The sequence below is a fragment of the Neophocaena asiaeorientalis genome, unplaced genomic scaffold (genome assembly GCF_003031525.2).
Source record: "Neophocaena asiaeorientalis asiaeorientalis breed wild unplaced genomic scaffold, Neophocaena_asiaeorientalis_V1.1 scaffold4, whole genome shotgun sequence".
Taxonomy (NCBI): domain Eukaryota; kingdom Metazoa; phylum Chordata; class Mammalia; order Artiodactyla; family Phocoenidae; genus Neophocaena; species Neophocaena asiaeorientalis.
In genome coordinates, this window is record NW_020173682.1 from 524,134 (window position 1) to 536,545 (window position 12,412).

Sequence of the window (12,412 nt, forward strand, 5' to 3'; positions counted from 1 at the left end):
AGGGGGGAGGGAAGGGGGAGGGAAGGAGGGGAGAGGGGGAGGGGGCGGGAAGGGGGAGGGAGGGAGAGGGAAAGAGAGACAGAGAGAGAGAGAGTTGGGCTGGGACCTGCTGACCTACGAAGTACCAAGTGTCCTGCACTCTGAATTAACAAGAAGCAGTAGCAGATGGAGGCAGTTATGAAGGAAGAAAATTCTCTTAAGGATAAGACAAAACTATGCAAGTTTGCCAAGCCACTGTCTGATTTAAGAAAGCAATTTGCAGGGCTGTAATCCCTGATGAACAGTTTCTGTGTTTCTGCTTTCCATGTCTGCACTCTCTGGTTGTAATTTGGACTTCCTGTGGGAGCGGTCTTGTTCAGGAGATCAGTTCTCAGTGGTAACTTCCTGCTTTCCATGGCTCCAAAGACAGTTCTTCCTACCTTGGCTTTCTCTCTTGCTATCAGTTGTCCGAGTCCAGTCCCCGTGAGATCATTTTCCCCTCAGGATTCTCCCTTCTTGAACTCAGCCCCAGAACATTCTACTGTGATCTTAACGCAGGTTGAATTTGACCACCTTGTTTGTTTTGCTCTCTGGGCACAGTCTTACAATCCATAGCTCTGTGTCCCAGCATCTCGTACTTGGCTGTTCCTGACAAAATCTTGCCAATTAAAAAAATTCTTTACTCTCTATGCAAATTTGGTTCCTTAATCGTGTTTACTTTTTCAACTTCATCTTATCAAGAGATTGTAGCCTGTTTGAAGGACTCTCCCAACCCTAGGATAGAGTCCACCAAAATAAGAAAATTGGTAGTTTGAAATCATTATTTTACTGCCTTTAGAATAGTTGAGAAATACTTTACCCAATTCTAAAATTTTATTCCAAGAAGGATCTGGAACGAATTAGATTTAATGGATTGGTTGGAGTGCTGCAGACAGTTGAAGGTTTCAGAATATTTCAGATGGTAGGATGTGGGGAAATGGCCGCCTCCAAACCCTCTGTCCCTGCCCTAGACCATGGAGTCTGGAAGTAGAAACGTCACGGCCACCTGCTTCTGCCCCCAGGCTTGTAGAAGACAGAGACATGAAGTGGAACTATCATGGGAGGAACAGAAAACCAGAGACCACAGCCTTTTCATTGGAGTTGGGAGTGAAAGCCGGGGTGACAGTGACACTCCCAAGTGCCACCCCTCACGCTTGCTTGAGCTGCACTCCGCAAGGGTCTGTGCACCTCAGTCAAGCTTTTCCTGAAGCCCATCATCTCCCCGGGCTTCTTTCTACCCCCACGCTCAGACGTTTGAACAGTGTCAGAAAGCAGGCCGAGTGGGTCCCCGCACAGGCTAACATGAGGCAAGTACTTACAGATGAAAACCTCACGCCCTTCTGAATGTGTCCTCCCTGCCCGCAGCCCTAATTTAGTTGTCGACGCTCTGTACTTGGGTAACAAATGAGTGGGATGTGGGTGAGATCTTGTGCCCACTTTCTCCTAAGACAGCCACAGGTCTTAGGAGAACACAGACATGGTGGTGGCTTTCCAACGTGGTCAGTGTCTCCTCTTCAAACCTTGTGGACATTCGGGTGACTCATGGGATAACCAAACAGTACACTTCCTGTTAGAACTGAACCCGGTCAGGCCGACTTGCACTTGGAGGCTGAAGTGAGGAGAGCGCATTTGGAAGGCATACTTAATTTATAGGTGGGTTGTATTTCAGAAGGTTTTCAGCCTTGAATGTTTGGCACTCAGAATACCTTCGTCTTTAGAAATGATGTTTTAAATGGTGATTCAGCTCTCGGGCCAGCCCACAAGAAAATCTACTTTATCCACAGTATGGCTTTGATGCACACAACTAAGTATTTGCAATAAAAAATAAAGCCAGGGCAGTTGCTACATGAGTAATTTTTAAAAATAGGAAAAAAATTGTTGTGTTAAGTACATTACATTAAATGCTGATAGACTTAATTAGAGTGAAGCCTTGTGGAGATTCTGCGGAGGATATCTGGGGAATTTCAAAGGTTATAGAGTTGGCAGCCCTGGTTCCTTAAAGTGGGTGGCCTAGAAAATGTTTCAGAGGAGATCCGATCGTTTCCAATTCATAAGCCAATCTCCTGAGAACTTGTGAGAGTTGGAAAGAGTCAGTGAAGGAGAGAGCTATTTTCTGTGGTAAGTGGATAAAAGTGAAAATATACATGGGAGAAGTGGACTAAAAAATTGTATGTGAACACAAGAGGAAGGGATTTTTTGTGAAAGGAAATCAACTGAATGGCTGAAGAGGAAAACATGGTGGGCAACTCTGGAAATCCTCTGGAAGAAATTTCAGAAAGTTGAGGTGGTGGTTCCTCCTCTGATAGGTCCATGGTTGGGACATTTTGGTGGCTGATCCAGTGGAGCCTGGAGCATCCTCAGAAAAGACTGGTAGATGCAGAGGTTTTAGAGACACCACCTATCCCTCTACTCATAAAGAAATTGTAGAACCATATAGTAAGGAATTGTACATTCGTCCACCCATAGGTAAGATTTAATACTGTGGTTTGATTCTGCCTATGTGAATGTATTTCTGTGGTTTGATCCTGCCCATGTGAATATATTTCTGTGGTTTGATCCTGCCTATGTGAATATATGTCTGTGGTTTGATCCTGCCTATACGAATATATTTCTGTGGTTTGACCCTACCTCTGCGAATATATTTCTGTGGTTTGACCCTGCCTGTGCGAATATATCTCTGTGGTTTGATTCTGCCTATGCGAATACATTTCTGTCTCCTTTTTCCTTATACCATATCCACCCCCTCTCTGCTCCCCAGTTAAAGAACTAAGTTTCTAAAAAAATTAGATAGTTTAAAATAAAACTATCTATACTCCAATTAAAAAAAAAAACAACCCTGGCAATTAGCTTTGATGCAAGAATCTGAAATCAATATGAGATTTAAAAGTTTACCTGGCCTATTCTTTTGACAACAACAAGATATAATAAATAATTTGCTAATTTCCAATTCATATTTAAGACAAAGAATAGACTGTTTAGCTTTGCATTATCCAGAAAGAAAGAAATTGCCAAGTAAATTAATAGTGACTTCACCAAGAAACTATTTAATATCTTAAGAGGAAAGTAATTTCCAAGTACTCTCAACTGTTTATAGCTACTCATATAAAAATCGATTATCAAGTTTTAAAATCTATTTATTGATAAAAGCTCATTTAGACTCTTTGGGTCATACTTGTTAAATACAGGTAAAAGTACTTTGAGAACCTGAAAGTAGTAACCTTTCAAGTTTTCCATGAATTCAGAATTTCAAGAATTCACAACTTGTTATACTTAGTTATTTTAGCACGCCCTTACTTTCTATTGTAATCAAATCTTATATTCAGTTTCTACAGATGGAGTTTTATAAAATAAGCATAACTGAGTTGCATTTTAAAAAGTACTAGCCTCAGAAAGATTTTTAATCAAAGTCTATACTTTAAGAAATAACTGGCTAGCAGGGAATGCAGGTAATGGGGACATACTCCCACCCAGTTTGCACGAATCTGCCAATGTTTAAGGCTAGTTATCTGTTGGTACCATTACAGCCAGTGTAAACGTTTGTTAAATTGCAACAAAGAAAAAAATAACTCACCACCAACACACTGCACCAAGTTACATAATATATACAAATATATAGAAATAGTGTCAGATACACACTAAGCATTAAACTCAAAGAGAGTCAGAAACCTTCTGCATAACCATGTGCTCCAAGAATCTCGTGACTGAAACAGGGTCTCAGGTAACTGCAGAACAGGAGATGTGAACGTTTTCATTACTTAGATGTTATCTATTAACATTTAAAGATACTATTTTCTAATAAGCTACTGTCCTTGAAGATGTTAAAATTATCTCAGTGAAGAACAAAGAGAGAGGAAATGGGGCGGGGCGGGGGAAGGATGCCAAGGAGGAAGTATTTTAAATAATTTTGTGGAATACAAGTGGCCTTATTTATTAGTTCCCCATGAAGAATGAGGCTGGTTGCCCCACAAATCCGTGAATACTGGACCTCCTTTCAATCTTCCTCTCTTTGAATAAAAGGCACGTTGGGTTGAAGAAGAAATCCTTTCGTAATGTCAGCGCCCCAGTGCCACTGGTTGAGAACAGAGGCGGACCTGCGTTCCGGATGATTGAATTAGTATTTCCCAAAGCCCGCCCTCTGCTCATCGTGTCCCTGCCAGTACTAGAGAGTGTTAATGAAGTTCTCTTTTGAGGACATCTCATTAACGAGGGATTTTTTTTTTTTCCATTCAAATGTGACATTTTCAAGGGCTTACACTCATTAATTTCTTTCCTTCCCAGAAGGAACCCAAAGCCATATTTGGGTTTTAATCTGGACAGAATCAGCTCTGTGGATGCTTGAGGTCCTGGGTAGTGCAAGTGTGACTCACAAACCAGCAGATGGTGATCGGGTTGGGGGTCTGCAGAGAGGCGGAATCTCAGACCCCCTCCAGACCCTGTGTCTTACAGAGACCTCCAGGTGATTCGGATGCGCTTAGAGTTTGAGAAGCCCTGACCTAGACGCCTCTATAAGCTGGGGGTTCTCAGGGCATTAAGATGGCCTTTGGCAAATTATCGCATTTCACTACTTGCTGTTGGCAACATCTGGAAAAGCCCATTTTGGCAAAGATCCTTATGCTTTTCGGCAATGTACCGAAAAAGACTTTATAAATAGCATTTTGTACAAATTCTCCAAAACATGACATGGGGTCTATTTCTGATTTGGGTTTAGTCATGCTGCTAGTCAAACCATATGTAAGAGGTAATATCGAAAGAGGCTAAATGAATGACAGATTACCATGAGCAATAAAACCAGGAGAAACTGAAGTTTTCTAGGAGTGATATTTTAAGTTCGATCTGGTATTTTACCTGTAACAGTAGAAAGCAAAGGTCTGATCCATTATCACTGAAGTAACATAATTACTTTGCTTTTTATTTTTAGTAAGCCACTGTTTGTATTTTCTCCTTACCATGAAAAATGGAGCCAAGCTGCTGGTTAGACAAGGCTTTCTTACCTTTATATCCTGTGGGTTGATAGCAGGATTTGTTTGACATCGCAGAGGTCCCAGAGTTTGAATATGCAAAATGTAGAGGAGAAATTCATCCCGGGCAGAGAAGGGCCAGCCCACCTCCAGAAGGGCATCACTGATGGTGCTTGGTCCGGTATTGTGCAGCTGCCAGCAAGGAACACGTCATGGACCGGTTAGCACAAGGCAGCGAGATGAAACCAAGCTCCGTAGACTCTGGACCTCTTCTAAAGAAGCATTTATTTTGGCTTTAAGTCAACGCCAAAATACGGACTTTGACCACGAAAACAGGAAGACAGAGTCTCTATAAGCAAGAGGAGCTCTGAAAGCAAAAGATGAGCTGATGCTGAGAGAAGACGATTCAATCTGTGAAGCTCTAAGGGTAGAGTTCCTTTGCAAAGACCAGATTCACCATGTCTGATAATCGTGCAGTTTACCTTACATTTACATTCATCGAATCACAGTGCTAGGAATGCCATTTTAATTATCTGCTTTCTAAACCTGGTTATTCTTTCTTTACATCGAAACCTGCCCCTTTCCTGACTACTGATTTGTCAATTGCAACCATATGTGATGCACTTTCTCTCACCCTCTGGAAAAATGGCTATCCATCAAATACCAGAGATGGTCCGGACTCACCACAGTTCACTTCAAGTGTGCATTTCAAAGCTGAGCTCCTTCTGTTTTAATCAACGAGTCTCAAGGAAAGAAAGGCCACAGTGCATAAGGAGATGAACATTTCGAACACAAGAATCCTATCCTTGCAGGACACAAAACATTAAGTGGATTTAAATTTACTGTGGTTTTCAGAACTTCACTTCAAAGTTAGCTGGGACCTTTCGTCTTTTTTTCCCACAGTTCTGACAACTGTAATGATCCATAAAACAATTTATTATTGGTTTCGCTTATTAGGTGGCTTGTTTAATTCATATTATCAAAGCAACATGGCATCCTGTGATAAAAGTATATTTTGAGACAAGAGATTAGCCTGTAAGAAATGTTCAACGATTACTTTTGGCACTACTGGTTATTACCCTAAAATTTTATGATCCATTTTGCTCAGATTAGAAACAGGGCTGCCCTGAGAATGATTGAATTTGAATGTTTTCAGACTTTAAAATTTCACCATTCTTAAGGAGAAACTAGTGCACACAAGGTTTAATAAATTATTTGACAATAATTTTTCTTCCAGCTAGGTTCTTGATCTGAATGGCCTTGGGGACTGTGTTATCCTTTTGTTGTCAAGAGAGCTTAAGCCAAAGCTTTGAGCCAGCTTTGGACAGGGCTTCTGATTCTGGACCACAGGTTGGGCAGATGGCAGGCTTTCATGTTGACACAGCACAGGAGCTGATGCTTCTTCCCCATATATGTAAACAGCTCATCAGTTTTGAAATGGCTTTATTGTTATCCTTAGAGAATGCTATTCATGCCCCTTGTAGCTTGAGATGAAAGTCACAGAATTATTGGGTCAGCGGCATGCATGACACAAGAAAGGGATAGGGAGCATTGACCAAGAAGGAAGCTCAAACAGAAAATGGCTTGTAACATCATTTTCACCAGATTTCCATTCCTGGCCCCTTGAAGTTGAACAGGAAAAACTGTTCTCCACTGATAGCATTTACTTTGTTTAAAGAAAAAAAAAAAAGAACCACTATTAAACTAACCCTTTACTATATCTTGGTTTCTAACTATAAAAAACTTTAAATGTTTCATATAATGTGTTCACAAAGCTCTTCCCTATAAACAATTTAACACTTGAAGTGGGATCAGATCATCGGAGCTTTATCAGGAGCTCGTGGTTTGCTTCTGGAAAATCAGTGGACTGTTTTAAATCTCAGAATAAGATACATGTCTGATTGGGGTTAGTCAAATGAACAGTGAAATTATTCTTACCCATCTACCATCCACCCGCATTATACATGCATTTTGGGGGGTACAATTGTGAATAATCCATACAGTTTTCTCTGTCTGATAACTTCTGGTTGGTGACCCTTTAGTTTAAGAGGTGGGTGGGTTTTAAAAATAGCTGAAAATGTAGGAAGAAGTGAAAGTCTAGGGAGCTAGTCATTTTTAGAAGTAGGCTGTCCAAACATTAAAAGAGAGGAAATAAAGAGCATTTAAAAATGAACAGGAGCAAGATAAAATGTTTCTCACTGTATAATGGCTCTCGCCACTAAAAAGCAAGTGACGGTAGAGTGGTTACTTAACAGGACACTCCCAGCACCCACTGCAATATGAGAGCAAATGAGGACAAATCTAGGCAGGATATAAACAGCTCTGACCTCAGACTGGTGTCTTTTATTATTACTAAAGAGCATAAGAACAAACCCTGAACGCAATTTCAACAGAGACAACGGCTACCTCATAAATATGTTCCACCAGTGGTCCAACTCCCTCCTCCTTGCGGGGCTTCTCTTCCGGTTCCCAGTTACGAATGGGCAGAACGATCTGCGGAGGGTGGGATACCCTGAAACATGGAATGTGACGTCAGTGGCTGGTGTTGGCACAGGTAAAGAACGCTTCACTTGTGTGGAGTACATTAACAGCGGCGGCAAAGAGTGACTGTCAACTTATTTGAATAGATATTTCCCGCGAGGAAAAAAGTAGTGAAAGTTTTGTTCAGCAAAATCACTAATAGGTAAGGGTCTGAAACATCTCTTAATTAACTGGTCTCTAGCTCAGAGATTGACTATTTTATAGCATCTCCTCTCTTGGGCACTAGGGGGCAGAGCAGAGAGCATGCCTGAGCTGAGATGGATAATTTCACATATACATGCGTGAATACATACATCTATCTATAGATCCTGTGTAAGTGTGTGTGTGCGCGTCCGCGTGCACGCGCGTGTGTGTACAGGATCTATAATCCATGCTTTATGCCATATCAAGAAATGGGACATTTTTGTGGATAAAAATCTAAACTTCTGTGTGGTGTGTGAAATGTCCAGTCGTGCCGAAATACCGTTTCTAGTTACATACTTCAGGGTGGAAAAGTGGCCACTTGTATATTTCTCCTTCTTAGATTTCTCTGGCTTTCCGTGAACGCAGGCATACCTCTCACAAGGCCAGGCCCAGAGCCAAAATAAAGCCTGATCAAGTTCTAGAGTTATTTTATAGATAACTGGAAGCGTGAGACAGAGTGAGAGAATGTGAGAGTTACATGGTAGAATCATGTAAGTAGGATATTAACTTGTTACATAGGTATTTTTGCCTGCTACTTACCCCTAGAAAGGGAGCACGTGGCATCATTCCATATTAAAAATTGATGGCAAACTAAATTGTTATTGTTATAGAATCTTAAAAAGGACACTTCCCCCCAAACAATGCTTTCTAGCAGTTTTTAGTAAAAGGTATCTTTAAAAGAATTCTCAGACCTTCAGCTAACTTCAGCAGAAAACATCTCTTGGAATCCGAAGTCTTAAATGCCCTTTTAAGAGTACCCAGTAATTAGCACAGCCTTGAGCAACTTGAAATGTTATCTTTTGGCTAATGTCTTTCTAAAGCAGAAAGCAAAATGCATTGGGTTAAATTCTGACCCTAGGGCAAATAATTTAATTTCTGTGTGTCTCTATCTCCTCATCTGGAAAATTTTGATAAAACCCTGGGTTGTACACTACAAATGATTGGAAAACATGTCAAATGCTTTTGGTCAAAGTCAATTTGGCTTCATTCTCTCCTTGGGGTGGATGGGAGACGTCCATTTTTTTAAACTGACAACCCACAGAAATGTTTCTAAATTGTAAAGCCCTTTGCATTCATCCTTCACGTACCACTAGTAACTAAAAAGCGCAGAGCACGGCCTTCTGGACTGATGCTTTACCGTTTTCTACTTGTAGATCAGTTTGTGATTATGCCACGCTCCCCTTTCTGACTTGATTTGATTAAACCAAGTTTGGATCGGTCATAGGGGACGTGGTGAGGAGAAGAGAAGATGGCAGGGTGATTTCATCAGAGGGGTGCCCAGAGAGCTTGGGCTTCCCTTCCCAAAGGATCTTGACAACCTCACCACCCAAAGCTTTTCTTTGCTCTCAGTTTAGCCAGAGAGTTGGTTCCATGCTCTACATCCATTGTGAGGCTCTAGGGAAACTTTATTTATTTTGGTATAGAGAAGAAAAAAAATACAGAATAGAAGCTGAGCCCATTTTCTCTGAAAATGTTTATTCCTATGGTCATCAACCCTGTAGCACTGGTCATAAATTTCCTAGGACCAGAGAGTCATAAATTTAGACCTTGGCAGGTACTGTGGAGACAATGTGCTCAAACTTCCTCATTTTATACATGAAAACAAAACTGATGACCAAAAATGTAGGGGGTTGGTTGCACGTGAAGACAAGGGCTCAGGTTTACTAAGCGCCATTCGCTCTATTTCCGACTTACAGTGCTCTGTGGGGGCCATTAGGTTGCAGTGGTTTTAGTAAACACAACTTAAAAAAACCTCCTGGCCCATTTGTGTAGCAAAATCAAATAGAAATCTATAAAGAAATACACAGTCTATCACAGGGCATGGGAAAAATTCAAAAAGTATGGTTCATAAAAACCAGTTATATATCCTCTAAGACCTTTTCAAATCTGGGGAAACCACAGACAAAGAATGGCTCCCTAAAGATTCCCAACTATATAAGTGAAACGTTTATTGTCTTCAAAGTTATTAAGAAAGAAGATAGCAAGTGAGAAAGAAAAAAAGAGAATGTGAACAACTAATTAGCCTAAGAGGTACAGCCAGTGTAGTAACCTAACAACCCGTACCGAATGGTCTTCACATTCTTAGAGCGTTATTCCACGGAGACCCTCGAGTAATAAGGCTGGGGTACTCAGTGGTAACACTGGACATGAGGAGGGGATTTAAGGGGAAGCAAGGAATTCGGTTTTTTACAAGTTAAAGTCTGTATGTTATCAGGGAGTTCAAATCTAATGATTTGGTTGTGTGGTGTGAGCCCTATTTTCATAATCCCATTTCCAATCCCTGTTAGTCCCAAATAGCAAAGACTATCAATTATTGTATGGAACAATAATGTGTAGGTTGGCTATACCTGCTATAGACAGTATCTATGTAAATCATGGTTATCCATGATCGCAGTCTTTCTTAACACAAACCTACTCAGTCCTGATTATTTTGCCAAGGATACAATTTTATTTTTATTTTGTTAAGAATTTTTTTTATTGAAGTATAGTTGATTTACAATGTTGTGTTAGTTTCTGGTGCACAGCAAAGTGACTCAGTTACACATATATGTGTGTGTGTATATATATATACTTTTTCATACTCTTTTCCATTACAGTTTATATTGAATATAGTTCTGTGTGCTATACAGTAGGACCTTGTTGTTTATCAAGGACACAATTTTATTACTGTTTGTGAGATCAATACTATGTGTGCTGCCTCTTATAACCAAATTTACTTCTCTGCAGGTGTGTGCTAAATTAATCCTTTGTACCAACAAATGACGTGTAAATCTGCTTAAAGACAGTGTTGACATTACCTGGCTTTGAAACAAATGGGACAATTTGCAATACTTTATTTTTCCCCATTCGAAGAAATAACTCCATTTGAGTTTATTTTTAAAATTATAAAAACAACAGTAAATTTTAGAAAAGAATTATTAGATAAAATATGTTGGAATAAACACTATTGGCCAAGAAGAAAATTAGATTTTCCTGAAGACTGAACATGGAGGATTTTCAACACACTAGCTGTTTTCTCCTTGAAGAATTAAACATTGGAACAAATATTTTTGCTGAGTACTTGGAGGAAAGAGCTTTACTTTGCAAAATGGTTTAAAAAAACCCTTTATCTTAGAGAATAAACTGTGGAAAATTGTTGGATATTAATCTAGCAATGAAAATAACTGCACCTACATGAGAAACCAATTTTAATTACCTGTTTTGATCATTGGTAAAACAAATAGAAAGTTTCCTTCTTTTTTTACTTAGAAACACTGGTGTCATAAGTGATGGCAGAAATATAATTAAAAATATTAATCTTTTAAAATGGAAATGTGAGAATAAATACAGTTAAATTAAGCACTTAGATGACTTGGACTAAAATTTATTTTGGAATTAAGAAACAGTTTCAGTTTATTTTTGGTAAGCAAAACAAAGATAAGATAAGCTTAAAGAAAGAGACAAAATTTCATATACACTAGTTGTAAATTTTAAAAGGATATCAAAATAAGATAGTAAAAATAAGATAGTAAATTTTAAAAAGATAACAAAATAAGATAGTAAAAATAAGATAGTAAATTTTAAAAAGATATCAAAATAAGATGGTAAAAAGATAATGCTTGTATTTTCTTCTCTGATTTTTTTATATAGTGTTTTTCTCATCACGAGGGACAGCAGAATTAAATTAGAAATGCACAAAAGTGAAACATCTAGATTAGCTCCAAATATCTCTAAATCAAACAAGTTACTTCCTATGAGTCAGCTCATGAGTTAAAGAAGAAATTACAAAGCAAACTGGGAAACATTTTGAGCTGAGTTATTATAATGAAAACCCAACATTATGCTGCTAAAATAATATTACAGGGAAATTTATAGCACTAAATGCTTATGTAAGAAAAGAAGAAAGTCTCTAATTCTACATAGAGGAACTAGAATAAGAAGAGAAAATCCAACCCAAAATGAACAGAAGGAAAAAAATAATAATGACAAAAGTAGAAACCAATGGAATAGAAAACAAAAACAAAACAAACAAATAAAAAGGAAAAAAAAAGGAAAGAAAAATCAATGAAACAAAAACTGGTTCTTTGAAAAGGTCACTGAACACTAGCCAGATTGACTAAGGAAAATTAAAGGGAATAGAAGTTATGAGTTGCCAATATCAGGAATGATGAGGGGAAACCACTAGAGGTCCTACAGATGTTAAAAGGAAACTGAGAGAAAATTATGCCAAAACATGTAACAACTTAGATGATTCTTGAAAGATGATTCCTTGAAAGACAGACTACCAAACCCCATTCAAGTAGAAACAGATAATATGAATAGCTTTATATCTAAGAATGCAATGGAATTGTTAAAAACCTTCCTACAAAAACAAAAAGCATCCCCCCCCCAAAAAAACCCCCAAAACTCCAGGCTCAGATGACTTCACTGGTGAATTGTACCATATATTTAAGTTAGAAATAATACCAATTCTACACAAACTCTTCCAGAAGATAGAGAAGATGGGTGAATACTTCCATCTAATTTTAAGGAGCTAGCATCCTCCTGACACCAAAATGAGAACAAAATTGTAAGAAAAGAAAACTACAGATCAATGTTTCCCATCATGTATGCAAAAGTCACTAACAGAATTTTAGGAAGTTGAATCCCACAATATATAAAAAGGCTAATCATCATGACTAAGTGTGCTTCTTGCCCAGAATGCAATTTTGGTTTAAAATTCAGAAACAAAA

General features: G+C 38.8%; 1 protein-coding gene across 1 annotated transcript in view; it reads right to left on the minus strand.

Annotated features, from left to right (window-relative positions):
• ITGA8 (integrin subunit alpha 8) overlaps window positions 1-12,412 on the minus strand; it is a 180,924-nt gene that overhangs the window by 38,683 nt on the left and 129,829 nt on the right. Inside the window, exons 28-29 of the mRNA XM_024750072.1 lie at window positions 7,383-7,488; window positions 5,010-5,168 (exon numbers count right to left, since the gene is read on the minus strand). Of these exons, the coding sequence (XP_024605840.1) occupies window positions 5,010-5,168; window positions 7,383-7,488 (265 nt within the window). The remainder of the gene's footprint in view (window positions 1-5,009; window positions 5,169-7,382; window positions 7,489-12,412) is intronic.